Source organism: Ambystoma mexicanum, chromosome 1q (genome assembly GCF_040938575.1).
Source record: "Ambystoma mexicanum isolate Mex_15411 chromosome 1q, UKY_AmexF1_1, whole genome shotgun sequence".
Taxonomy (NCBI): Eukaryota; Metazoa; Chordata; class Amphibia; order Caudata; family Ambystomatidae; genus Ambystoma; species Ambystoma mexicanum.
The window spans coordinates 984,689,464-984,714,441 of record NC_090922.1 but is presented as its reverse complement, the minus strand read 5'-3'; the positions used below and the strand labels follow the sequence as shown (position 1 = coordinate 984,714,441).

At 45.6% G+C, this 24,978-nt stretch overlaps 1 protein-coding gene across 3 annotated transcripts in view; it reads left to right on the top strand.

Annotated features, from left to right (window-relative positions):
• LOC138539841 (interferon-induced protein 44-like) overlaps positions 1-24,978 on the top strand; it is a 354,668-nt gene that overhangs the window by 91,640 nt on the left and 238,050 nt on the right. For 2 of the 3 annotated variants that reach the window (XM_069641638.1, XM_069641639.1), the window contains 2 exons: positions 15,105-15,793; positions 15,877-15,928. In XM_069641638.1, coding sequence (XP_069497739.1) covers positions 15,115-15,793; positions 15,877-15,928 — 731 coding nt within the window. In that variant the 5' untranslated portion in view covers positions 15,105-15,114. Of the gene's footprint in view, positions 1-1,351; positions 1,533-15,104; positions 15,794-15,876; positions 15,929-24,978 lie in introns of those variants that run through there. The other variant, XM_069641640.1, reaches the window with a different exon arrangement.

Below are 24,978 nucleotides of genomic sequence, written 5' to 3'. Positions count from 1 at the left end.
CTATTAGGATTATTTTGCAAAGACCCAAGCTAGCAACCAATAGTTGGTCAGCTTTAATGTCCAACATTTTAGATTGAAATCTGTCCCATTATTGGTGGACTATATTGTTAAACATGTATAATTCTCTGATGCCAATACTTTATAATGGTTTCAGAGAAAAGTACATTGTTTTATTTTAACTTTATTCTGAGAATTTGATAATAAAGGGGAAGGTGGGTTTTAGACAGATATAATTCTATATTGTTTGATTTATCTTTTTGAGCAAACCATAGATGTCAATTTGTGTGTCTGCAAAGCACAGTAATTTTGTTGGAGTTCTATGTATGTATGTTTGTGAAGGTGCACGTAGGCTGGATGTTTTAGGTTAAATGAAAATGTTAATGAGACAAAAGTAGGCAGGCTGCTGTATATTCATTTTCATTGTACTCTGACATTATTTGTAGTGTTTTAAATATGACTAACTAAGTCATGACTAACTAAGGGACTCCTAATCGCCACACTTCACACTGCGTGAAGAACAAGAATACTAGCCTAGACTGGAACAGGCTAAAGTGAATGTTTGAGGCAGTTTTTTTTGTTTTTATATAGTTGTTTAATGTTGGTTCCCCTGAAGAAGTCTACAGACAATTGAAAGAACTTGTCGCTGTGAGATAGACGAAACATGTTGGGTCATACACACTGAAAAACAAACAGTGTGGAGAATTGTTATTAGATTGAAATTGACGTCCCCTATAGGCAGATCAAGGGAGACTATAAAGAACAGATTCTTCTGGTAAGGCCTCCTCAAATGAGAGGAGGTGTCTGATACTGCCCAACCAACATTGTATTGCACTTTATTAGCTAATTTGCTCATCATTATTGCACTGTGAAATGAACTGGTGATAACACTACACTATTGGTTTTAGTTTTGTATAGGAAGGGTGTGGTTTTATGACTATTTTATGTATGTTTTTTACTTCGAATCATTTTTAGGATGAAATTTAGAACAGGCAAGATGCTAATATTGTAGAATTGTGCCTCTAAAAGTGGTATGTTTGTAATGTTTGCATATATTAACTTTTGCAATATAAATGTGTGTCCTCTTTTGACAAAATAAATGAAACATGGTTTAAAGAAATGTAACGACTCAGGACCTATTTGGTACATGGCCCTAGTCAGGTATATTATGGACTGAAGAGGTAGAGTGAGGAAGACTGTTTGGTTCTTTAGTTTTTGATTGTCCGTAGGCAGACTAAGGGCTGAACGTAGCGGTCTGTAAATGAGCCCGATCCAGTCTCTTCATTGTTTAATATGTAACTAAGAGTGTCATCTTCTTCCGTGCAACATACTGTTTTATGACAACACTCCACAGGAACATGATGACACAGTCGCCTTGATCTTGCACATACTGCACAGGAGTGGTCTTGCCGTCCAGGCAGCAAAATGCCCCAAGCCTGCCAACAAAGAACTGTTGCGGTCATTGCTTGTGAGACTTCTAAGTGCTACAAATCAAACAAAGTAGAGTATCTGAGACAGAGTTTCAAAATTGCAAGGTAAGATTTATTTTGCGCATAATCATACACTCGCGCGGACTTCAGATTCATCCACGACCAGTATTTCATGGAGAGTGGAGAAGTGAAGTGCCTGAATAGTACTCATTTTATACAGAAGTGAAGCCGACATCAACATACGCCATTTGTTATTCATTTGTAAAAGATAATAACACAAATATGTTCACACTACATACACAATATGACACCTAATCCCCTAAAAGCAGAACAAATTTCATTTTCCACAGATGTTATTGTTTTGTCAAGAGTCTCCACTTTGCTTATGGCTTTAATTACAAGCTCTTTCTGCAAATTCACGGACGGTGGCATATGTTTGAGGCCTTAAACACAGAATCCGCTTGCCCTCTGTTCCAACAATGGTCACCGTATTTGCACAATCTTTAAAAGATACCTTTCATGCAGTCAACAAAGTGGAAGGGCTGAACACTATAGTTCAAGGTGTAACTAACCTCTGCTTAGTGCAGTCAGTCTTTACATAGCATTTAGTTAAGAGAATGGAACCATATTTGAACAGCCTTTCTTACTTCGTGGAATAGGAGGACTGTCCTTTATGTTGTTTAACCTAAGTTTATCAGTGAAGGCCAGGTGGCTAAAACATGCCCTCTACATGGACCCAGTCTTTTCTTGTATTGACAGACAGTGGAAGCCATGAATACATTTCCATTTTGTCTTCATTCGATGACTGACAAATGCGACCCCATTTTGAACATTACTAAAAGAACGGGGTTTTGATCACAAAAAGGGATTTGCTTAGTCTAAGAAAGTTGCATATCTATTATATTCTAACACTCGGCCTAATAGCAAACTGCTGAAAATGTGTCCTCAACGCAAATACAGAAGACTTGAAAGCTCTGCTGAAATAGTTAGCAATTATGTTGGGAAAAATGAACAGAAATTAAAGAAAAAGTACATGTGTTAGGCAGGATTGTATGCAGTGCCCTTTGGGTGCACTACAACAACCCTGACCTCCTGGCAATAGGAACCCAACCTTTGGTATAAGTCTGTAATACACAAGTTGGTAGCGTGTTGAGCAGCCAGTCTCATCTCAAGAGGGGTCAATGTGAGCTGTAGGGGAGTTACACAGAGATTCACAGTGACAAGTATTCTAATAAACTCTTACACACAAGGTTTCTTGATTAGAAAATTATTAATTTGTTTATCTGTCAGTTAGAGTACGCCTTCTTCAGAAGGGAGTAATGTAATACAACACGCAAATATTTTTCAAAACACATACTCTTAAGTTTCTAAATCAGTAAGTACCCTTTTGGGATGGCCCACAGACACAACCTACACCCTCAGGTGACTTCAATAGTAAGGGCTCTTGGACATTAATATATCACTGTTGCATTTAGAATATTCTTAGGAATAGGTCGAAGGAAAAGGTTATTAGAACAAACAAGAGATCACAAATATTCTTAAGCAGGCAAATACTTTTGAATCCCCCAATCAGAGTCCTTCAGTGCAACAGGATAAGCCAAAGTCAATGGGCAAAGATCTATATGAGCTGAAGCACTTCTTATGGGTAAGTAGGAAAAGTCTTTGCACAATGTTTTAGAAGTCTTTGAAGAAAAAGAAGAATCAATGTAGGGCCACAAGCTGTTAGACTTGTGAGTAGTAGAAGATGCAAGCAACTCTATAATAAGAGGTAAGTTCTCTCAGACTTTACAGTAGCTTTAGACTGAAGAAAAGTGCAGCAGATGAGTTCTGTTCCTGTGCAGCTCTGCAGATCTCACTGTTCCTGGGCCTCAGTCGTGGGACAAGAGGGAGAACTTCTGGGGACTCCTGCACTTCAATGGGACGGTCACCGCTCGCAAAACGGCAATCTTCAAACAAGTGGCACTTGGGTGTTTCAGCTTCTCGCGACTACCGCAAATAGCAACACTGCGGTTCCTGGCTGTCGAGATGGACATTCCTTGCATCTGGGGTTCCGCACTCCATTGAGGGGGCTCAGCCTCGGTCAGTCTTGCTTCCTAGGAGTCCGGAGGATCTTCCTGGAGCTCTTGGCCAGCTTAAAAGCAAAGCACACGATCTGGTGTTCCTCTCCCTGGCTATTCGGTTTCCAGCAGCAACTCTGTGGAAATTCAACCAGCTCCGAGAGGTTGTCTAGGTGGCTTACTTTCGAGGTGATTGGTCCCACCAATTGAAAGGGAGAAGTCGTCCTTGCAGGGGCTTCTCTGTCGATATGAATTTGGAGTTTCAGCACAGCAGCAAGGCTTCACCGGGCAACCCAATGGTCCAGGAGTTGCAGCAGGCATCCTCTTTAAGTTCTTCTTCGGATTCCTTCGTCCAGTGGTCGACTCTACTTCCAAGCCAAAAAGCCTCGCCTTTTATGCAGCTTTCTCCCATTCATTCCAGCCTAGCTGTCAGTCACCCAGCAGGGTGGCTGTCCTTGCCGGACAGTCAGCCGGCCAATCACCACAGAGGGTCCTAGGAGACTAAGCAAAGGGAGTTTCGGGGCACCTCCCTCACTTCCTTCCCCCGCCAGACACCCTGGAGCCAGAGGCGGGCTTCACTCGTGGATCCCGCCAAAGGCAAAATTAACAAAGGGACCAAACCTGGTTTGGCGCGCAGAGTAAATCTCAAGAAGAACCTTTCCACAAAGAAATGGCAAAAAAAGTAAACCGGGCCATTTTGACAAAAATGGCACCCTTGGGTGCTTTACTGCAGCTGCGAACACAGCCTGTGGTAAATGCACACCACAGTAGTTAAAAGTAAACCACTGCCACCAGCCATTCATCGAGGAAAGGGTAACATAAAATTGTTACATGAGAAGCTAGACAAAGGGGATACTAAGTAACCCCTCGAGCACTCTATTGTGAGATAGTGTGTGCTGGGTCTAGAAAATTACATGTGAAAGTAAAGTCAGTTTCACTTTACTGCTCTGAGAAACAGTAGTTTATCCCAGAGAAGGTATTTAAACCTTTGGGAAATCTGAAAGACATCCCTGTGTCACTGCACTGAAGGTGCTGTGTAACACAATGTAAAAGATGATGCCTATGGAGTTTGCCAGAGTCCACAACCAAAAGAAACACAGAGTACAAAATCACATTAAAATACATGAGAGAGTGCGAACAAGAGTCTCACTCTCCCCAGGTTAAAAAAATCAAGTCCTCAAAATCCAGCAAAGTTGCTTGGGGTCTCTAAGGTAGAGGGAATTAGCACATTTCTGAGAATTCTCCCTAACACTCATCCTCCCATCCCCCAGGCTAAGGGACAGGAGGATTTAATCCACCCCTGCATGAATCTCCTTACTCCAGTCGGTCATACTTTCTGGAGAGACCATCAGCATTTTGGTGATTTCATCCGTACCTGTGCTCTATGGTAAAATCAACCCCCTGTAGGCTGATTGACCATCTTAACAATTTAGGATTTCCCCCGCCCCCTTCATCTGCATTAACCTTTTCAAGGGTTGGTGGTCTCTTTGAATTACAAAAGTAGATACATACAAGTATGGTCTAAACTTCTTCAAAGACCACACAATGGCAAAGCACTCAAGTTCTATGGTTGCCCACCTTGTTTCAGGTTCCTTCAGTTTTCTACTGATGAAGCAGATTGGGTGTTCCCTGCCTTTCTTAGCCAGCTGACTCAGAACTGCACCTATACCTGAATTGGAAGCATCTGTATAATAAAGGATTGGTTGTAGTCAGGAGCTCTTAAGACTGGAGCTTGACAAGGGCTTTCGTAAGTCCTTCAAATGCCTTAGTGCACTCCTCATTCCACCTGACCTTTTTGGGGAATTTGGGTGAGGAGATCACATTCAAGGGAGAAGCTTATGGTCTCATCGTTCTCAATGAAGTTACTATAGTAACCTGTGAGACTTAGAAAGGCTCTCACTTGGGTTTCAGTAGTAGGGGCGGCCCAGTCCTGTACAGCTTGTACCTTGCTAGGCAATGGCCTTATTTCACCTCCTCCTACCTCATGTCCAAGGTAGATCACTTTACTCTGACCAATTTGACATTTATTTGCCTTTATGGTCAGATTGGCCTGCTCAAGAGCCTGCAATACATATCCTAAGTGGCCAATATGTTCCTTCCAAGTAGGGCTGAACACTGCAATGTCATCCAAGTATGCCATGCAGAAGTCCTCCATCCCATTAGAACATGATTCACCATCCTTTGGCATGTAGCAGGTGCATTCTTTAGTCCAAAAGGCATAACCTTAAACTGGGAGATGCCTCCTGGGGTTGAAAATGCAGTATTCTCCTTGACATGGTCTGTCAGAGCTATTTGCCAAATGCCTGAGGTTTGGTCAAATGTACTCAGGTACTTGGTTGAACCAAGTTTGTACACCAGATCATCTGTCTTAGGAAGAGGATGGGCCTCAGTCATGGGGACTGCATTGAGAGCTCTATAGTCCACACAGAATCTCAATTCTTTGGATCCTGCCTTTGGTACAAGCACAACTGGACTAGACCATGGACTTGTAGAGGGCTCCATTACCCCAAGATCAAGCATCTTGTTGACCTCTTCCTTTATGTGGGATCTTGCATGGTCTGACATTCTGTAACCCCTGCTTTTGACAGGTAAACAGTCACCAGTGAGAATCTCATGCTGGCTCAAGGGGTCAAGCCCGGTGATAGTGAAAACAGTTGGGCAAACTGATTTAACAGAATTTCTCACTCCTGCTGTTCCAGTGTCAGATCAGAAGAGAGATTAACTCCTTCTATCTTTCCATCTTAAGGTTGTCCCCTGAGGAGGTCAGGTAGAGGCTCACTCTCCTCCTCCTCCTGATGCCAATGCTTGACCAGAGCCTGACCTGCTTTCAAGTTATCAGAAGCTTCTGTCATCATGTTTGTCATTCTCCTTTGGAGACCCAACACATAGTCAGTGACTGTCACTGGCTTGTGGAAAGGAGCACTCTCCAACCCCTCCTTGATTAGGGCCAATGGACATCTAACCGGATGACCATAGAGAAGTTCAAAGGGGCTGAAGCCAACGCCTTCTTGAGGGACTTCTCTATAAGCAAAGAGAAGGAATGGCAGTAGAAGGTCCCACTTTCTTCTGAGGGGTTCCTCTAAAGCACCTATCATGCTCTTCATTGTTCTATTAAACCTCTCCACCAACCCATTGGTTTGGGGATGGTAGGCTGTTGAGAACTTGTAGGTCACTCCACAGTTTTTCCACATGGCTTGCATGTAGTGGGACATACAATTGCCCCCCCTGTCTGAGATAACCTCCTTAGGAAAACCTACCCTGGTAAAAATACCAAGGAGGGCCTTAGCCACTGCCTGAGCAGTAACAGTCCTCATAGGTATGGCTTCAGGATACCTGGTAGCATGGTCTACCACAACCAATATAAATTGGTTGCCTGAAGATGTGGGAGGGTCTAAGGGACCAACAATGTTGATTCCTACCCTCTCAAAAGGGACTCCCTCCACTGGGAGAGGCACCAAAGGTGCCATGCTCTTGGTTCCACTCTTGCCAGAAGTCTGACAAGTGTGACAACCTCTACAGAATGTATCTACATCAGACCCCACCTTGGGCCAGTAGAAATAAAGAGCAATCCTTTCCTTGGTCTTCTTAAAGCTTATGTGACCAGTTAAGGAAATCTCATGGGCTAACTGTAGAAACTGGGGTCTCACCTCCCGAGGCACTACAAGTCTTCTGTAGTCCCCGGGAGTAGACTCAATAGGTTCACTGTAGAGCAGGCCATCCTCCCAGTACAACCTGTGCTTCCCTGGCTCTTGCCCTTACAGCCCTTACAGCTGGGAAGCTGTCTGTTGGTGAAGTCCTTCAAGAGTAGGACACTCTCTTTGACTTCTGCTTAAATCTGCCCTACAGGGGCCACCTTCTGCAAGCAAAGTCTGCAGCTCAGGATTGTCTTTACGATCCAGATCTCCAACAGGTGGAAGGGTTTCTTCCAGTTCTATGTCATCAGTAGCTGATTCACCATCCTCCTGTTGAACCTCACACTCAGCCTCAGCTGGTGGAGGAGTCACTAGTGAGATTGGGGACTGTCATCTTGGGGAATGTCCTGCTGTTGTGCACAGGAGTGCTACCTTTCTTGTTTCCTGAGACCTTGGGCTTCCCCTTTGTCTCTTTCTTCCTGGAAGTAGGGTTTGCTCTTCCTTTGGCCTGGGTGTTAAAGGTTCCTCTGTAACAACCCACTGAGAGTCACCTAAAGTGAGCTCTCTGGCCTTCCTAGTCGGCTCCTGATTCCTTTTACTGGGAGGCCTAGGGGTGCTTGATACAACTCCAAAAGTTTTAAGTCATTCCCCAGCAGGGCTCTTCCAGGCACCTCACTTTGTATACTGACAGGTATTCTTACAGTCATATTGTTGCACTGGATGAGAGCTGGTAGTATTGGAACCATCTGGATAGTGCCTCCAGCAAGCTTAGTGGGGCCTTTGGGTGCCTTAGCAATATCCTCAGGTTTGAAAAGGTTTCATCCACCACTGTAATGCTGGCCCCAGTATCTCTAGTGGCAGGGGTCTCCTGACCATTTACAAGTACACTGTCCTTGTAATATTCTTTTGTGTTATCTGGTATAGAATTATACACATCTAAATTCTGCTGTTCCCACAGACCCAGGGACACTAAAGAAATGCTGGCAGAGACTCCAATGGGGTCCTCAGCCAATAGGTGAAAGTTTCCACTTGCCATATGTACTTCCCCCTCTGGGGTGAAGGCTAAGGAGGCAGAGCGGACCCCTGAAGGTTTACCCTTACATCTGGGATCCCGTTTCACATGGTCAGTAGACCCACACGCATAACATTTACCAAATGTTTTCTGGAATGGGGGTTTCTGCTGACCCCCTCAGGTTTGGCACCCGAGGGTTCACTAGACTGACCTGGTTTCCCAAATGGCTTACCCTTCTTATGTTTGTGGCCCTCTTTTGGATGGGAGGTTATAGAATTCTCTTTGCCATCTTTCTTGTGCTGCTTCCCCTCATCCTTTTTATGAGTGGCCCCAGAATCCTTGTGAGTGGCCCTGTCGGCAACCCACAAGTCAGTAGCTTTTGCTAGCGTCTTGGGATCAATCTCTTTTGAGTCAGCTGTCTCAGCTCAGGAGAGCAGGCATCAAAAATAGATTCCAACAAAAATAGATTTCTCATTCCTTCAAAGGAGTTCACTCTGTAACCCTTACACCAACCATCTAAGCTTTTCAAATATTCACACACCGAGGGAGCCCAAGGGGTACAATCAGTCTTTTTGAGGGTCCTAAACCTCTTAAGGTACTGGGAAGGAGTTTTCCTAAATCTAGCTATCAAAGCTAGCTTCACATTTTCATACTCCAATCTTTCAAGTTCCCCCACCTCCATTACAGCATCAGTTGAAACCTGGGGGAGCCTAGACAAAAGCAAAGGAATCAACTGTTTCCCTGTGAAACCCTGAACCTCATAGTTATATACAAAAGCACCCACCCAATCCAAAGTATCAAGTTTCACATCATACATACTCACTGCTTCTTTGGGCATGCAAGGTCTCTTTTAACTGGAAGACCTAGAAGATCTGGGATAGAAACATTTTCAAGAGACAATTTCTTCATTTCAAGAGCGTGTTGCATTTCCATGTCCATTTTGATGTCCTGATGTTTGGTTTCAGCTTGGATCTGTAATCTTTTGAATTCTAACTCAAGTCTCATTTTCTCAAGAGACACAGATTCTGGACTCAGTGATGGACCTTGTGGGGTTCCTGTGGATACAGGTTGAGGCATAAGGGCCTGTTGAGGTAAAGAGGGGTTCCCATCCTGGGACTCCTCTGACTCTTCAACAATATTAGATTTAGACTCTGAATTATCATCCTCATTATCATTTTCCACATTCCCTGGGTTAATAGGTGTGACAGGCCTACTACCCAGACTTTGATGATTCAACAATCTTGCAATGAGTTCATTTTTCTTTCCTTTAACAGGGAGACTCCTGACTTTACACATTTCTTTCAGTTGCTCTATTGTTAAAATGATCAGGGCTTCCTGCTGAAGTTATCCATATTTGGCATGTTACAATTTCTTTTCTAGTGACACTTAGCCTTGTGAAGGTTTTTAGATGAACAAAAGCAAAGCAAATTCTTAGTGTAACAACTCTACAATACATCCTTACCACCTGCCACCAGTCTTAGGCAAGATTGTATGCAGTACCCTTTGGGTGCACTACAACAGCCCTGACCTCCTGGCAATAGGAACCCAACCTTTGGTATAAGTCTGTACTACACAGGTTGGTAGCGTGTTGAGAAGTCAGGCTTACCTCACGAGGGGTCAATGTGAGCTGTAGGGGAGTTACACAGAGATTCACAGTGACAAGTATTCAAATAAACTCTTACACACAAGGTTTCTTGATTAAACAATTATTAATTTATTTATCAGTCAGTTAGAGTAAGCCTTCTTCAGAAGGGAGCAATGTAATACAACACACAAATATTTTTCAAAACACACACTCTTAAGTTTCTAAATCAATAAGAACCCTTTTGGGATGGCTCACAGACACAACCCACACCCTCCAGTGACTTCAATAGTTAGGGTGCTGGGGACATTGATATATCCCTGTTGCTTTTAGAATATTCTTAGGAATAGGTCAAAGGAAAAGGTTATTAGAACAAACAAGAGATCATAAATATTCTTAAGTAGGCAAATACATTTGGATCCCCAAACCAAAGTCAATGGGCAAAAGTCTATATGAGCTGAAGCACTTCTTGTAGGTAAGAAAAGTCTTTGCACAATGTTTTAGAAGTCTTTGAAGAAAAAGAAGAATCAATGAAGGGCCACACTCTGTTAGACTTGGGAGTAGTAGAAGATACAAGCAACTCTACAATAAGAGGTAAGTTCTCTCAGACTTTACAGTACCTTTAGATTGAAGAAAGGTGCAGCAGATGACTTCTGTTCCTGTGCAGCTCTGCAGATCTCACTGTTCCTGGACCTCAGTCGTGGGGACAAGAGGAAGGACTTCTGGGGACTCCTGCACTGCAATGGGACGGTCACCGCTCGCAAACGGCAATCTTCAAAAAAGTGGCACTTCAGTGTTTCAGCTCCTCGCCACTACTGCAAATAGCAACACTGCAGTTCCTGGCTGTTGAGATGGACCTTCCTTGCATCTGGGATCCTCGACTCTGTTGAGGGGGCTCAGGCTCGGTCAGTCCTGCTTCCTGGGAGTCTAAAGGATCTTCCTGGAGCTCTTGGCCAGCTTAAAAGCAACAAACACAATCTAGTGTTCCTCTCCCTGGCTATTCGGTTTCCAGCAGCAACTCTGTGGAAATTCAACCAGCTCCTAGAGGATGTCCAGGTGGCTTACTTTGGAGTTGATTGGTCCCACCAACTCAAAGGGAGATGTCGTCCTTGCAGGGGCTTCTCTGTTGATACGAATTTGGAGTTTCAACACAGCAGCATGGCTTCACCGGGCAACCCAACGGTCCAGAAGTTGCAGCAGGCGTCCTCTTTGGGTTCTTCTTCGGATTCCTTCGTCCAGTGGTCGACTATCCTTCCAAGCCAAGAAGCCTTGCCTTTTATGCAGCTTTCTCCCATTCATTCCAGCCTAGCTGTCAGTCACCCAGCATGGTGGCTGTCCTTGCCGGACAGTCAGCTGGCCAATCACCACAGAGTGCATTTGGGTCTCCTAGGAGGCTAAGCAAAGGGAGTTTCGGGCACCTCCCTCACTTCCTGCCCCGCCAGACACCCTGGAGCCAGAAGCGGGCTTCACTCGTGAATCCCGCCAAGGGCAAAATTAACAAAGGGACCAAACCTGATTTGGCGCGCAGAGTAAATATCCAGAAGGACCTTTCCACAAAGAAATGGCAAAAAAAGTAGACCGGGCCATTTTGACAAAAATGGCACCCTTGGGTGCTTTACTGCAGCTGTGAACGCAGCCCGTGGTAAATGCACACCACGGTAGTTAAAAGTAAACCACTGCCACCAGCCATTCATTGAGGAAGCTATTGTTACATGAGAAGCTAGACAAAAAGGATACTAAGTAACCCCTTCAGCACCCTATTGTAAGATAGTGTGTGCTGGGTCTAGAAAGTTACATGTGAAAGTAAAGTCAATTTCATTTTACTGCTCTGGGAAACAGTAATTTATCCTAGAGAAGGTATTTAAACCTTTGGGAAATCTGAAAGACTTCCCTGTGTCACTGCACTGAAGGTGCTCTGTGACGCAATGTAAAAGATGATGTCTATGGAGTTTGTCAGACTCCACAACCAAAAGAAACAGAGTACAAAATCACATTAAAATACATGAGAGAGTGGGTAAAAGAGCCTCACTCTTCCCCAGGTTCAAAAATCAAGTCCTCAAAATTCAGCAAAGTTGCTGGGGGTCTCTAAGGTAGAGGGAATTAGCACATTTCTGAGAATTCTCCCTAAGAACAGTAATACATAATTAAATGAGTAGACATGGAAGAGACTTCATACTAAGAGCCCGCTTAAATTTGCTTCCAACAAATGAAATCTTGGCAGTTAGAGGACTTTCAAATACTAACAGCTGTCGATTTTGTACTCCCAACGAAAAAGAAACCATACGTCATCTTTTGTTTCATTGTCCGGGAAACCAGCAGATCAGAGCCTATCTGTGGCCGATTTTGTCGAACTTTGCTCAGACTGACGAACCAACATGCTGGGCTAAATTGATTGGCGGTCACAAAACGAAGTGGCTGTTAGCTACTTATTAAATACTGCACCACATCGATTTACCGGGGAAACTGCTAGCTGGTAAAACTGCGCTTACCCTTCAGAACTAAAGATGAAATCATCATTCAATGTTTCTTTTCTTTTGTAAATATCTATAAGATTATAAGCAAATAAATAAAAAATAATTACATATGTTGCTGTCTCTGCCTCCTGGTTTTTTATTACCCATTGACGGGGCCATATCCTCAATCACCAAATTCCTCAGAAATGTAGGTTTTCTTATGTATTGTACGTTATATTAGCATGGATGAAAGAAACCATATTTTTCACCTATTTGTTTAAGAGCTGAACTCGGGGTCGGAAAAGCTTTTCTGTGATAATCTGAAGGCATGCCACGTCCTGTGAGATGAAGGTTTTATGCATGGACCTGATCAATTGTCCTTTGTCGCTGGCCATTGGAAAAAAGTCACAAAGCTGAGTCTATCTCTGGAGCATCATAATAATACCATTCAGCATAATGATTTGCAGGTTGGTAGCATTCGGTGGTGAGATGTTGCAAACTTCAATTCATACCTAGATGAAGTTTCAGTAACTGTGCGATGACGTTTTTAAATGGCTCTTTTCCTTAGTGATTATTTTCATTGTTATGTGTTGCTGAGTCTTTGTTGCAATTCTTGTGATCTGTCAAATTGCCCTCATTCCTCATCGATTGCCAGTCGTTTTGCATAAGCATCAGACAAGAATGTTTAAAGGGCTCTTATTTCTTACGAAAGTGTTTCCAGCACTGGATCATGAGACTTGAGCAGTGAGGGGATTCGCTCTTAGTTCTTTGAATAGTGCCTCCCGGCACACAATGTGTGTCTTTCATACTTAGGATTTCAATGAAAGCACCTCTTGATGAAAAGGCACGCTTCTGGATATACAGAAACCTCTTGTTAATATACAGAACTATTGATGTGTACAATTGTAGGGGCTGGGGATGCCACTGTACTGATTTTCAATGGTATGGTATTCTGCTGAAAAATGTCACTGCATACCGTCGTTTTCGGTGTAATAAGCAAGTATTAAAAAATACTCCTTTAAAAAGTAACATTGTGATTAAACTGCCCTACAATGTCACAAAGATTCAGGAAAAAACTAAGACCACCAATTCATTGTTAAGTTTTATTTAGTTTAGATAAGGTTACTTTGCTTTTCTTGAGCAATTTTGGATAAGGCCTGGCACATAAAAAAAGTGGTTTATATTCAAGGTCCCAGATTTAAAATAGATTTTAAAATAGAACCATGGTGATTGCTCTGTTCTGCAATGACCACTTGCTCAAGACCAGTGATTAGATTTTGATTTTTGATTTTTGATTTTAAAATATGTATAATGCGCATCTGACAAACTTAATCGTATCTAGGTGCAGATGACAAAATGGCAGCCACTTGTACGAACGGGGTCTGCAGCATATTCCTTGCCCTGATGAAAAACCGAGTCTTATTCCTTTATTTGCTTTAGCCGATTGATGACTATTTAAATAAATAGGTTTTAACTGCCCTACAGAACTGATATAATGATCCAAGGGCCCTAATCTCCTGTGGTAGACTGTTCCAAAGTTTAGGGCCCAATGCACTGAATCTACAGTCACGTGCTTGGACCTAGGAATTTCCAAAAGCTGCTTGTTGTCTGAACGCATGTGTCGCGTGGGACGATTCTGCCGGATGTTGGAGAGAACTTACTTACTTTACAGATCATCCTAACAGCAGCATTTTTAGCTTTTTGCAACCTATGCATTTGGGTCAGTGGTATGCCTGTTAATAGTCCATTACAATAGTCTAGGCGTGAATTTACCATATCTCCGACCACCATGGGGTGGTCCTCCATGAGAATATAAAGGAGGGCCTGCCGTAAAAAAGGCGCAAGGTAAAGAAGACCGATTGAACTTCGCACTCACCTGGGCCGCGACTCACATTTTACATGCTGTGAGTCATAAGTGATTTCTCATTGCAAAGGCGGTAACGTGTGTCTAAATTGGAATGGCTCATTATGACCATTGAAGGAACTATCACTCAAAACATCAATAGTATAACTTGTTTTTATAGTGCTTACTCCATCTAGCAGGTTTGTACCATTATACATAGCAGATACTCCTCCTATGCGACTCAATTGAACTTGTTGTTTTACACCAGTAGGATGAAAGACTGAGCCAGATTCACATCTGTCATGTACAGATTTCTGAAGCAGGTAAGTGATATATCCTTTAGTGAGTCCTGGGTAACCTCTAAAGTGAGTGCAGGCTTCCAGCCCATTGCCTACTTGGCCTCTCTGCAGCAGCGAGCATTATTGTATAGTTGAAAGCAAAGGGATTGCAAATTGCATGCCCTATGAATATTTGGTTGGTCCTCTTGGTTAAGAAAAGCATCTGCTTGGGATTGTGATGCAAAGACCAGTCAAACATTTGCTTCCTCGGGAAGGAACCCTGTGTGAGGCTAACTTTGTTGGTTGTACATTTTAATTTTGTAATTATGAGAATTAGACTTCCTTTAATTTGCCTCAAAAAGCATGATGGTCTAGCTACCCTGAGGTTTTAACAGGTGGTCCTCCATGGACTCCTGGTTGATTGCTGAAATGTTATGCTGAGGTAAGGGTCCATCTCTTAACAATATAGTAAATTATAGTTGTACTTTTTGGACATGTTTTTATAGGAATATAAAGATGCCATACAGCTAACATTGATATGTGTTTTCAATTTTATTTTGAGCGGTTAATGCATTGATAAAGACCAGAGCCCAAAGCTTTTGACATTATTTCTCCTTAATAATTTGAAGGGAAAAATCTAGGGCGAAACTAGTTTGTATATCATACGTGTTCCATATCCATAGGCTAGCGATCCTGATGCGTTAAGGGAATGGCTGAGTTTGACCTATGCCCTATTAAAGAAAATGGACCTTGATATTATTTGGCAGCGACATTTACATAGTTTTATTGATGCATATCTTCTTTTCCACATTTTGTTTAGATTCTAAACAATGGCTGAAATTCGATCAAAGTTGTTGAAACATGAAGAAAAACAGCTGTGCCAGCTCTTCGGAAATACGCGCTTGTGTCTTCTGTATAAGGGAAGTAACCATGGTTTCACTGCTCAAGCATTTCATTGGAAATGTGATGGACAAGGGCCTACTTTAGTAATTGGCTATAACAATTTAGGGTGTATTTTTGGTGGATTTTCAGATATCGGTTTTAAGTCACAGCAAACGTTGTTAAGAGATGAAAAAGCTTTCCTCTTCTGCTTAAAAGAATCCACCATTCTAAAAATTCCTGTAAAAAATCCAGATGCTGCGATTTATGATCATTCAAGCTATGGGCCAAACTTTGGAAATGGATCTTTGCATTTTCTAACCAATGGCGTGCAAATTCCTGTAAAAAATCCAGATGCTGCGATTTATGATCATTCAAGCTATGGGCCAAACTTTGGAAATGGATCTTTGCATTTTCTAACCAATTGCGTGCAAATTCCTGTAAAAAATCTAGATGCTGCGATTTATGATCATTCAAGCTATGGGCCAAACTTTGGAAATGGATCTTTGCATTTTCTAACCAATGGCGTGCAAGTCACAACATCTGTTACAAATAACTATGAATTTGAAGCTAGTGATCTGCATGGGAATGACATTTACCTCGCGGACCTTGAAGTTTATCGCGTAGAAGGTTAGTAGTACCTTTGAGGCAAATCATAAATTCATGACATTCTTAAATTCCAAAGACTAATTTTTCATTTCTTTATTCCATAGGTATTGGAGATTTGATGGATTCCCCCTGGAGGAACATTTCTTGGACAGCTGAGTATGTTTTTAATGTATTTGATCAAATTATAAGCAATCAAATGCCGAGCACTCTTCTTTTAAAACAATTATAAAACATGAAACAGCTTATTTTGGGACTTTCATTTTCTCATTATGCTCTACTCGTGTCTGATCATGTATGTATCCTGTACACATATTCCTGAACACGGGGAGAGGGTAACCAAGGAAAGGGATTACATAGAACGTCGTGTCCGAGTCATGTTCAGACACTTTGATAAATCCTACGAATCTCTAATCACTGACATATTAACAGATAGTGACATTTCTAAAAGCCTCTTGGTGCCTTAAAGTGTAGCTCTGTGGTGCTAGTGATGGTTGGGCTAAATGCTAGTAATATACAGCGACATATTTGTGTAAATGCTGTGGGCATCAAAGACACTTTCTTCTGATAAGAATCAAGAACGTTGCAGATAGACTAGAGCACTCAAAGTTCTCACTGCTATCAAACTTGTTTTATCCAGAAGGGGATAAAGAAATATGACGAATATGATTTAACTACCAAGGCTTACTTCATTCTGCATGATCATTCTGAGTGTTTACTTTTTATTAGTACCCTGGGCCGTGGTGCCAGACAATCAGGCAGCTCGGAACGGGGTCTGAATCCTGTTGTTTAAGTTGGGCTCCGAGCTTCCCCACGGCTCTGCACCCCCCTCCCTCTGCCTACCTTTCTCCCTTCTACCTCCCCCATACCACCATTAGCACCCGCAAAGTTAAACATTTAGAAAGAAGGAAAAACGTACTTTCATTCCATTCTGCGACACGTCAGGAACAGGAGTCCATCTTCAGTGTTTATTCGGAACGCAGCGTCGCTGGACGGAATAAAGGAAGGTTTTTCCTTTTTTTAAATTATAACATTGCCTTTAGAACCCATGTTTAGTTGTAGGGGCTAAAAGCGATATGACCCTTGGCAATGGGCTGACCCTGTCAGTAACGGAACAGCCGCCCGCGTTAAGGGACCCTCGCTTCGCCAGGGCCCTTAGCTTGGGCAGCAGGCCATTACCGACATGGTCAGCCCGCTGCCTTGGTTCATCGTCTCATTCACACCTGGGGAAGGGAGCTGAGCCAACCAGGTGGCTGGAAGAGCAGGCGGGAATAAACTGTATATTGCCTGCTCTTTCCAGCCACCCGAGGCCCTTCCCCTGGTGGTGCCATCTTGATTGTGGGGAGGCAACAGGGAGCCTCTCCCTGTTTCCTCACCTCCCCCAAAACAAAACATACCTTTCTCCACCACCTTCTCTCCCCACCTACATGCTGGACCGGAACTTTGTCCCGGCGCACCTCCCACCCGTGGCTGCCGCCATAGAAATGGAAAAGGGACTTAGTCCCTTTTCCTAGGGCAGCAGCCCTTTAAAAAAAATAAAACTCAGGTGATTGGTGTCATGCAATACGCACCACCCATATCTAGAAAAAAGAAATTAAACTATTTGCACCCTGGGCGGGGGGCGTGGCTTGGAAGCCATGTGAGAGGACGCGCTCTTGGAAGAGCTCCTGAAGATCCTGCATTTATCCTGTGTAAAAGTGCATTGGGACTAACTTTCGCGAGTCAGGAACGAAGGAACCCGTCCATGAATGTATGCTGCATGAATATTGAGGAGCTGAATCCTTCGTAAGCCCGGCAACAACAGAAAATTGCGATCGAAGATCCGGGAGTCACGGCCCGGACGGAGGGAAAATGGCGGCCATGCCGGACAACGGAGGAGATACATGCGGGGCGAAGAAGAGGCATTCTCGTAGTGATCGGTGGCAAAGTAAGCTGTGAAGTGTGAGAATGGCCTCTGGGAGAGAATCGGCGAGTCTCGGTGGGCACCGATTGCTTATCACGGGCTTTGGACAGTGACGGTCAGCGGTCGGCACTAGGACCCACCCGAGCTGATCAGTGAAACGGACCACTCGCCTTGGGTGCCGGAGTATCGCGTGCTGGTCACGCGGCAGCCTTGGGACGGAGGGCCCAGTTTTTGTAGGAACTCGCTGGTGGGGACCCAGTCGAGTGGCGGAAGGAGTGGCTGCGGAGGTACACTTGGTGCGGGAGAAGCGACTCGCTCCATTGCGAGCGGAAGGTGGGCTCCTCTCTCCCGGGGTGGGGGTGAGGCGAGAGTGTCATACGACATACAGTGGTGGGGGAATGGCGAATAAATCCGTCAGGCAGAAAGTGAAACAACCCACATTGGATGAGTTTACTAAGACACCGCCAGGCCCAGAAAGTGCTCGGAGCAAGGAGAAGCCATCTGCAGGCGGCATGGCCGCCGCTAGCCCAAATCAGGACGTATTAGTTGCGCTCGCAGAATTGAAAGCGGATTTGAAAGCCGCTTGGGAAGCCAAGCTCGAAATGGTGGTGGCGGACCTGAAAACAGTGCTTGACCTCAAAGTGGGAGAAGTTCGGGAGGAGGTGAACCTACTTCGACAAGATGTGAGGACTCTGTCGGAGCGCACGGAGAGCCTGGAAAAGGAGGGGAGCGCCAACACGGCAGACTGCGCCTCACACAAGGCCGACCTGCATGTCTTGGAACAGAAAGTGCGCAACCTGGAGAACAGGGCCGAAGAAGCAGAAGGGCGCGCCCGGAGGAATAATATCCGTGTAGTGGGCATTCCGGAAGGATTGGAGGGTCATAACCCCACGGACTTCATTGAGAATATGTTGCTCCAAGAGATCACTGGGGGTGCGCTGTCGCAGGGTTTTGCGGTGGAGCGAGCGCATAGAGCATTGGCCAGGAGGCCTCCGCCGGGCGGTCCGCCCAGGCCAATGATAGCCAAAATCCTTAACTACCGAGACAGAGAGAGGATTTTGGAGCATTTTCGCAAAGGAGGAACCATCAAGAGGGGGGAGGCCACCATAACGGCCTACCCAGACTACACCATGATGGTGCAGAGGAGTCGGATGAACTTTGCAGCGGTCAAAAGGAGACTTAGAGAGGCGGGGAAGAAGTATATGCTCCTCTACCCGGCCAAATTGAAGGTGATCCACAACAATAGATCCTTGTTTTTCGAGTCGCCTGAGGAAGCCATGGGTTGGTTGGACATGCAAGGCAGCCCCCAGGAGCCGGAGGTCCAGGCTGATGAAGGTGGCAATAAGAGTTAAGTGCGCTATGACGATAAAGAGTGCAGCCAGAGACTATGGGACTTGAATATAGTTACTGTTATGGCCGGGGGAGGTCGGGCCTGGAACTGAATGATCAATGCACTGTTTGCACTGTACCTGTGGTTAATACGAAGGAGCCTTTCGGGGCTAGTCCATTCACCCCCATTTAGTGTTTTTAGTTAAGTGGCCGTTAGGGCGACTTTACCCTACTGGGCTCTGTGTGTAACAGCCAGAACTAGATGTGGGGGGGCCTGAGTTCCCGAGGTGGAGCTGGGCAACAGTTGGGGAGGGGGTTGGGGGGACGGGTGGGGGGAATGGGGGGTGTGGGGAAAGTTGGGGTGTACATAGCGTTGGGGAGTTTAAGTTTGACCGCGAGCCCTGGGAGTACATTTTGGATGAGATATCGGGAAGGCACGGATGAGCGGGGTGGGTTGGGGGGGAGTGGGCAGGATACCAGTGAATTATGGGGGAGCTAAAATTGCTAACATGGAACGTCAGGGGTCTCAATAGCTATCTAAAACGGAATAAAGTCATGCTATACTTGAGAAGGCAAAAGATAGACATCGCATTGTTGCAAGAAACGCATTTGACCCGAGATAAACTGGAGCTGGTGAAGAAAAAGTGGGGTGGAACGGTGGTGGGATCCACGTACTCGGCTTATGCCAGAGGTGTGCTGATCTGGGTGGCGCCGCATGTCCCGTTTCAACTGAGGCAGGAAATCTTGGATACTGAGGGGCGCCTGGCTATGGTAAGAGGGGCAATCGAGAATAAAGAGATGTGTGTAGTGAACACGTATGCCCCGAACCAGGGCACGGCAGAGTACTATCGGACTATGAGTGCCAGCCTGAGCTGGTGTGTTGGGAGTGCGGTGTTCTGGGGAGGGGATTTTAACTGTGTGTTGGACCCGGGGATGGATAGATCCGACGATAAAGTGACTAGGCCCGCCCCGACAGCCCGGGCGCTGCGGACGCTGCTGCGAGACTTCGAGCTCGAGGATGTGTGGAGGACTAAGCACCCCAATGTGAGACAGTACTCACACTACTCGGCCCCGCAGCAGTTGCACACCAGGCTTGATTATATCTTTGCCACATCGGATGTCTTGATAGAGGTGTCCAGGGCGGAATATAAAGCGAGGGTCCTATCGGACCACTCGCCATTGGTGGTGAGTTGGCAATATGGCCGCCCCAGAGCGCGGATCCCGACGTGGCGTCTGCGCGCAGAGGCGCTTAAAGACCAGGTTTTCAGGGAAGATATGCGGGAGGAAATAGTTAGTTATTTCGATACCAATACTGGCAGCGTTGATTCGGCGGGAACTCTGTGGGAGGCTTTTAAGGTTGTGGTGCGAGGGGTGGCGATTGCCAAATCGAAAGGCTTGCAGAATGGGGTCCTGGTTGATTTACAGAGGGCAGAAAACGAGTTGGAACGGGCGTTGAAGAGCGAGCCCATAGACAATGAGCTGGTGCTTAAACTGCAACAGCAGTGTACGGAACATTGGGGGAGGCTCTGTAACCTAAACTATAAAAAATATATTGAGAGACAACACGCGGGAGGAGACAAAACGGGCCGTCTCCTGGCATGGCTATATAAGAGAGAAACCCCGAGACCCCCGATTAGGACGATTACTAGAGAAGATGGGAAGCAGATAGATACCCAAGAGGGCATAAACGAACAATTTGTGAACTACTATAGGGAATTATACGGGGATCCGGGTGTCGGTGACCGGGAGGATATGCTGGAGACCCTGCAAGATATTGGGCTGCCCAGGATAAGCACGGAAGAAAGAGAGGAATTAGATGCCCCGATAACATTGGAGGAGTTAGAGGCGGTTGTTCGGCAACTACCCACTAGCAAGACCCCAGGGACGGACGGCCTGCCCAGCGAATTCTACAAAACCTTTGGAGCGGAAGTACTCCCCCCGATGCTTGATATGCTCAATGAGGCGTTCGAGACGGGGAGATTGCCGGAATTGCTCAGAGAGGCGGTCATTGTACCGCTCCCTAAGCCCAATAAACCCGGGCATAGTTGTGGGTCTTACAGGCCAGTATCTATGCTGAATCAGGACAGCAAGATACTAACGGCTGTCCTGGCAAACAGACTGCGGAGGGTGATAGGCAAACTGGTACACCCGGACCAAACAGGGTATGTCCCGGGGAGGAATATTACCCAAAACCACAGACGCCTCCACCGGGTGATAGAGATGGGATCCATTAGCGACGGGGAAATGGCGATAGTGTCGTTGGATGCTGTAAAGGCCTTCGATTCGGTTAATTGGGGGTGGCTGCTGACGGCCTTGAGAGAATACGGACTAGGTCCAGGATACGTTAGATGGGCGGAGCTGCTGTATAGTGCTCCACTGGCCAGGGTCCGGACGGGGGCAATTATATCCGAAAGATGGCAACTCAGCAGAGGCACTAGACAGGGGTGTCCTTGGTCCCCGATGTTGTATATCCTGGCCCTGGAACCCCTGGCACTGTACTTGCGGCAGCAGTACGACATCGTGGGTATTGAGATTGGGAGGGAAAAGCATCTGATATCCTTGTATGCGGACGACTTGTTATTGTACCTGAGTCATCCGGAGGAGAATTTACAGTGTATCCTGGACGTGATGGGGAGATATGCGAGGTTGTCAGGCATAGCGGTCAACCCCCAGAAGTCGAACATTTTCCCATTGGGCTGCTATAAGGGTGTCCCCATAGAGAGGCTGCCGGTGCTACAGGTGCCCTGGGCAGTTAATACGTTTCGTTACCTGGGAATAGATGTCTACCACACGGTAGAGAAAGAACATAAGTGTAACACTGAGATGGCTGTTGAGAAGATACGCGCATGCATGAGTTTCTGGCAGAAGTTGCCCCTGGCGATGATGGGGCGTGGAGCAATGATTAAAATGGTGGTTCTGCCTAGGCTGCTACACTACTTTAGTAACATCCCATACATGATCCCTAAGGGTTTTTTTGCTAAAATAAATGGGGTTTGCAGAGAGTTCCTGTGGCATGGCACTCGAAACAGAGTGGCACTCTGGAAGTTGCAGAACTCTCATGAAAAAGGGGGAGTTAGACTCCCAAACTTTGAGGCTTATTACATAGCGAGCCAACTACAGTTTGTATCCAAATGGCTTTCCGACGAAGAGACCCCAGAATTTAGATTATTCGGGCATGATTGTGCCCCATTTTTCCTGAAGGAAGTCATTTGGTTGCCCGAGACTGTTACGAGGAAGTACCCGGCGATGGTGAGGCTGGGATGGAAGGTGTGGAGACGAGCATGCAAACTGATGGGAGACCCACTCCCGTGTTCTCCGCAGATTCCACTGGTTGCCCTGGCGGGGGTAGACGGACAGCTGAGGGGGATTATTAGGACCTATTGGGAATCGGTGGGGTTGGTGACATTGGGTGATGTGTGGCAGGAGGGTGCCATCAGAGCGTTTGAGGAACTTAGCGGGGAGGTTGGATTACATGGAGGCCAATATGTAACATACCACAGATTGGGGAGGAAATTTCGGGAACTATGGCCTGAATCTACCTTGGCAGACGAATCGGAGGTTACGCTGGAAGGGATATACGACACGACAGAAGGGGGACATGAGATCTCTAGGCTGTATGAGATGGTGATGTTGAAGGTTGGGAAGGAATTGACAGGCCTACGATCGGAATGGGAGTGCGAGGTGGGGACCCAGATGGGAGATGGGATGTGGGAACGGGCTCTAAGATATCACAGGAAAGTATCTCGAAATGCCAGACTGCAGCAGGTACAGCTATATGTCACGCACAGAGCGTATATGACCCCACTGCGGATATCTAAATTCCGGAATGCGGGCAGACAGGCGTGCCCTAAATGTGACGAAGAAAATGCGGACATGACGCATATGTTCTGGGCATGCCCAGTGATCGAGGGGTTCTGGAGGGAGGTGGCGCGCAAGCTAGGAGAGAAAGGGGTCACGCTTGCCATAGACACCGCCTGGGCATGCCTGCTGGGTGGGTTTTCCAGACCTAGGAAGCAGAAACATGTGTGTAAACTGAAAGACTTGGCGTATGTGCTGGCCAAACGGAGAATAGCCATGGGCTGGAAAAAATGTAGCAAGCCACGGGTTGAGGTGTGGTGGAATGACCTACAGAAATGGGCGGAGGCCGAGACAGCAGTGTGGCAGGAGGCGAGTTGTATGTCTTGGGAGGAGGAACTGGCCTCTTTGATGGCATGGAGGACTTTGATATCTTGCGTATTTGGGACAGGGATGGCTTCGGGAGGGTCGGATGACAACGAGGCCCGCTCATGTGCGGCAGATACGGAATGTGACACGGAAACTGGCTCGCGAGGGGGGAGGGATCAGGGAGGTAGTGCGCACTAATGATTAAATGCTTTATTGTAATGTCGTTAATTGCACTACGGTTTGGTTTGTATTGTTGTTTGTGTTGAAAAATCAATAAACTTTTATAAAAAAAAAAAAAAAAAAAAAAACTATTTGCACCCTGGGCAAACCCTGAGATGCAAATAGCAGTCATCCCCTCATCGGGGGCACATACATGGTTGGTAACGGCCTGCAGCCCTCACCGAGGCCCTCACTTTGCTCAGGCCTACCTAGGCTTGGGCTGGTAGCACGTTACAGGCCATGTACGCCCCCGACTCTGGGATGTTTGCTATAATGTCATTGGTTTAGATTCTATTTTTGAGTCTGCGGGACAAAAGGCAGAAAATGGTACTGGAAAAAACAAAACTCAGGAGCTCCGACTCGTATCACTATCACTTGTGGCTCAAATAATTGTGAATCTTATGCATATGAAACCTGAATTCGATTCAAAAAGTTTTAAGATATGCATGGTTAAATTGTGGCCATGTATGTGCAACTGACACAATTGCAATGAGTACAGGATGGTGGGACTATATAAGGTTTTAACATTAAACGCCCTTCATGTGTATGTGTAGAACGGGATGTCCCAATGAGTGGATAATGTCACGATACACAAGTGTGGAAAACACCCACACAAAGTCCCATGCTCACTGATTGGTTGGTGGTTCACAGAACTCTGATTGCCTCTAATTTCTGATGTACAGCAGTTGCAATCGGCCCAGCAAAGGCGTGGCACAGAGGCACATGAATTCCATGAGGAATCTTTGCAAATATGCTGGTGAAATGTATATGGCTATGTTCCACCTTATCATGTAGAGTAGATAACAGTGACAGTATACTTTGGCCCACAGCTTTCATTTTTTGCAATGCTGCTTGTTTAGGTGTATTGGATATACTGCTTTCCAACCAAGAGGCTAAGTGCCAATTTATAGGAATCTCGGTGGCAAGGCAGATTCTTAGAGACACTTTATGATTCAGCTGCTCAGAATAACATAGACAGGAATTGAAAGCTATGGGTCAAAACTCTGACCTCCAAATTTGACTTGCATTCCTTCAGCATGGGGTCTGGCATGGATTCACATGCTCATGAATATTCCCAGTCATCAGGCTAGGAATCCTCGGTGAAAAACATTTTCATTTTCACTTAATAACTGTATTTGTCCCATAAACCAATCACTGTACTCTGGGTCATACTGCCACCACCCAAGGACCCCCTCCTCTGGCAGCCATCTTCAGATTTTTACTGCACGTTTCGGTGTTGGGAGTCCTCCAGTTTGCTCTGCGAGCTACTTCTACATTTGTTTGTTTTTCTTTACAGAAAAAGGTTCTATCTTTGTTCCAAATGAGCCTGTGTGCTCTTCTTCCCATCTGCTGACAGTGGTGATCCGTTGTCTGTGAATTTCAGTGGCCCTCAAGGGCGAAGATTGTCAAAGTTTCCAGAAGGCCATCGGGTCTACTTCCCGCCCTCTGACCATGACGCAGGAGAAGAAGGAAGGAAGGTCCCTCTTCAAGTTCGGCACCAAGTGCCAGCTCTTCAAAACGTGTTTATGGAGGACAAGCACCTGCAATGCCTCTACTGCCTGGATCCGGACCACAAGGAACGAGATTGCTAGAT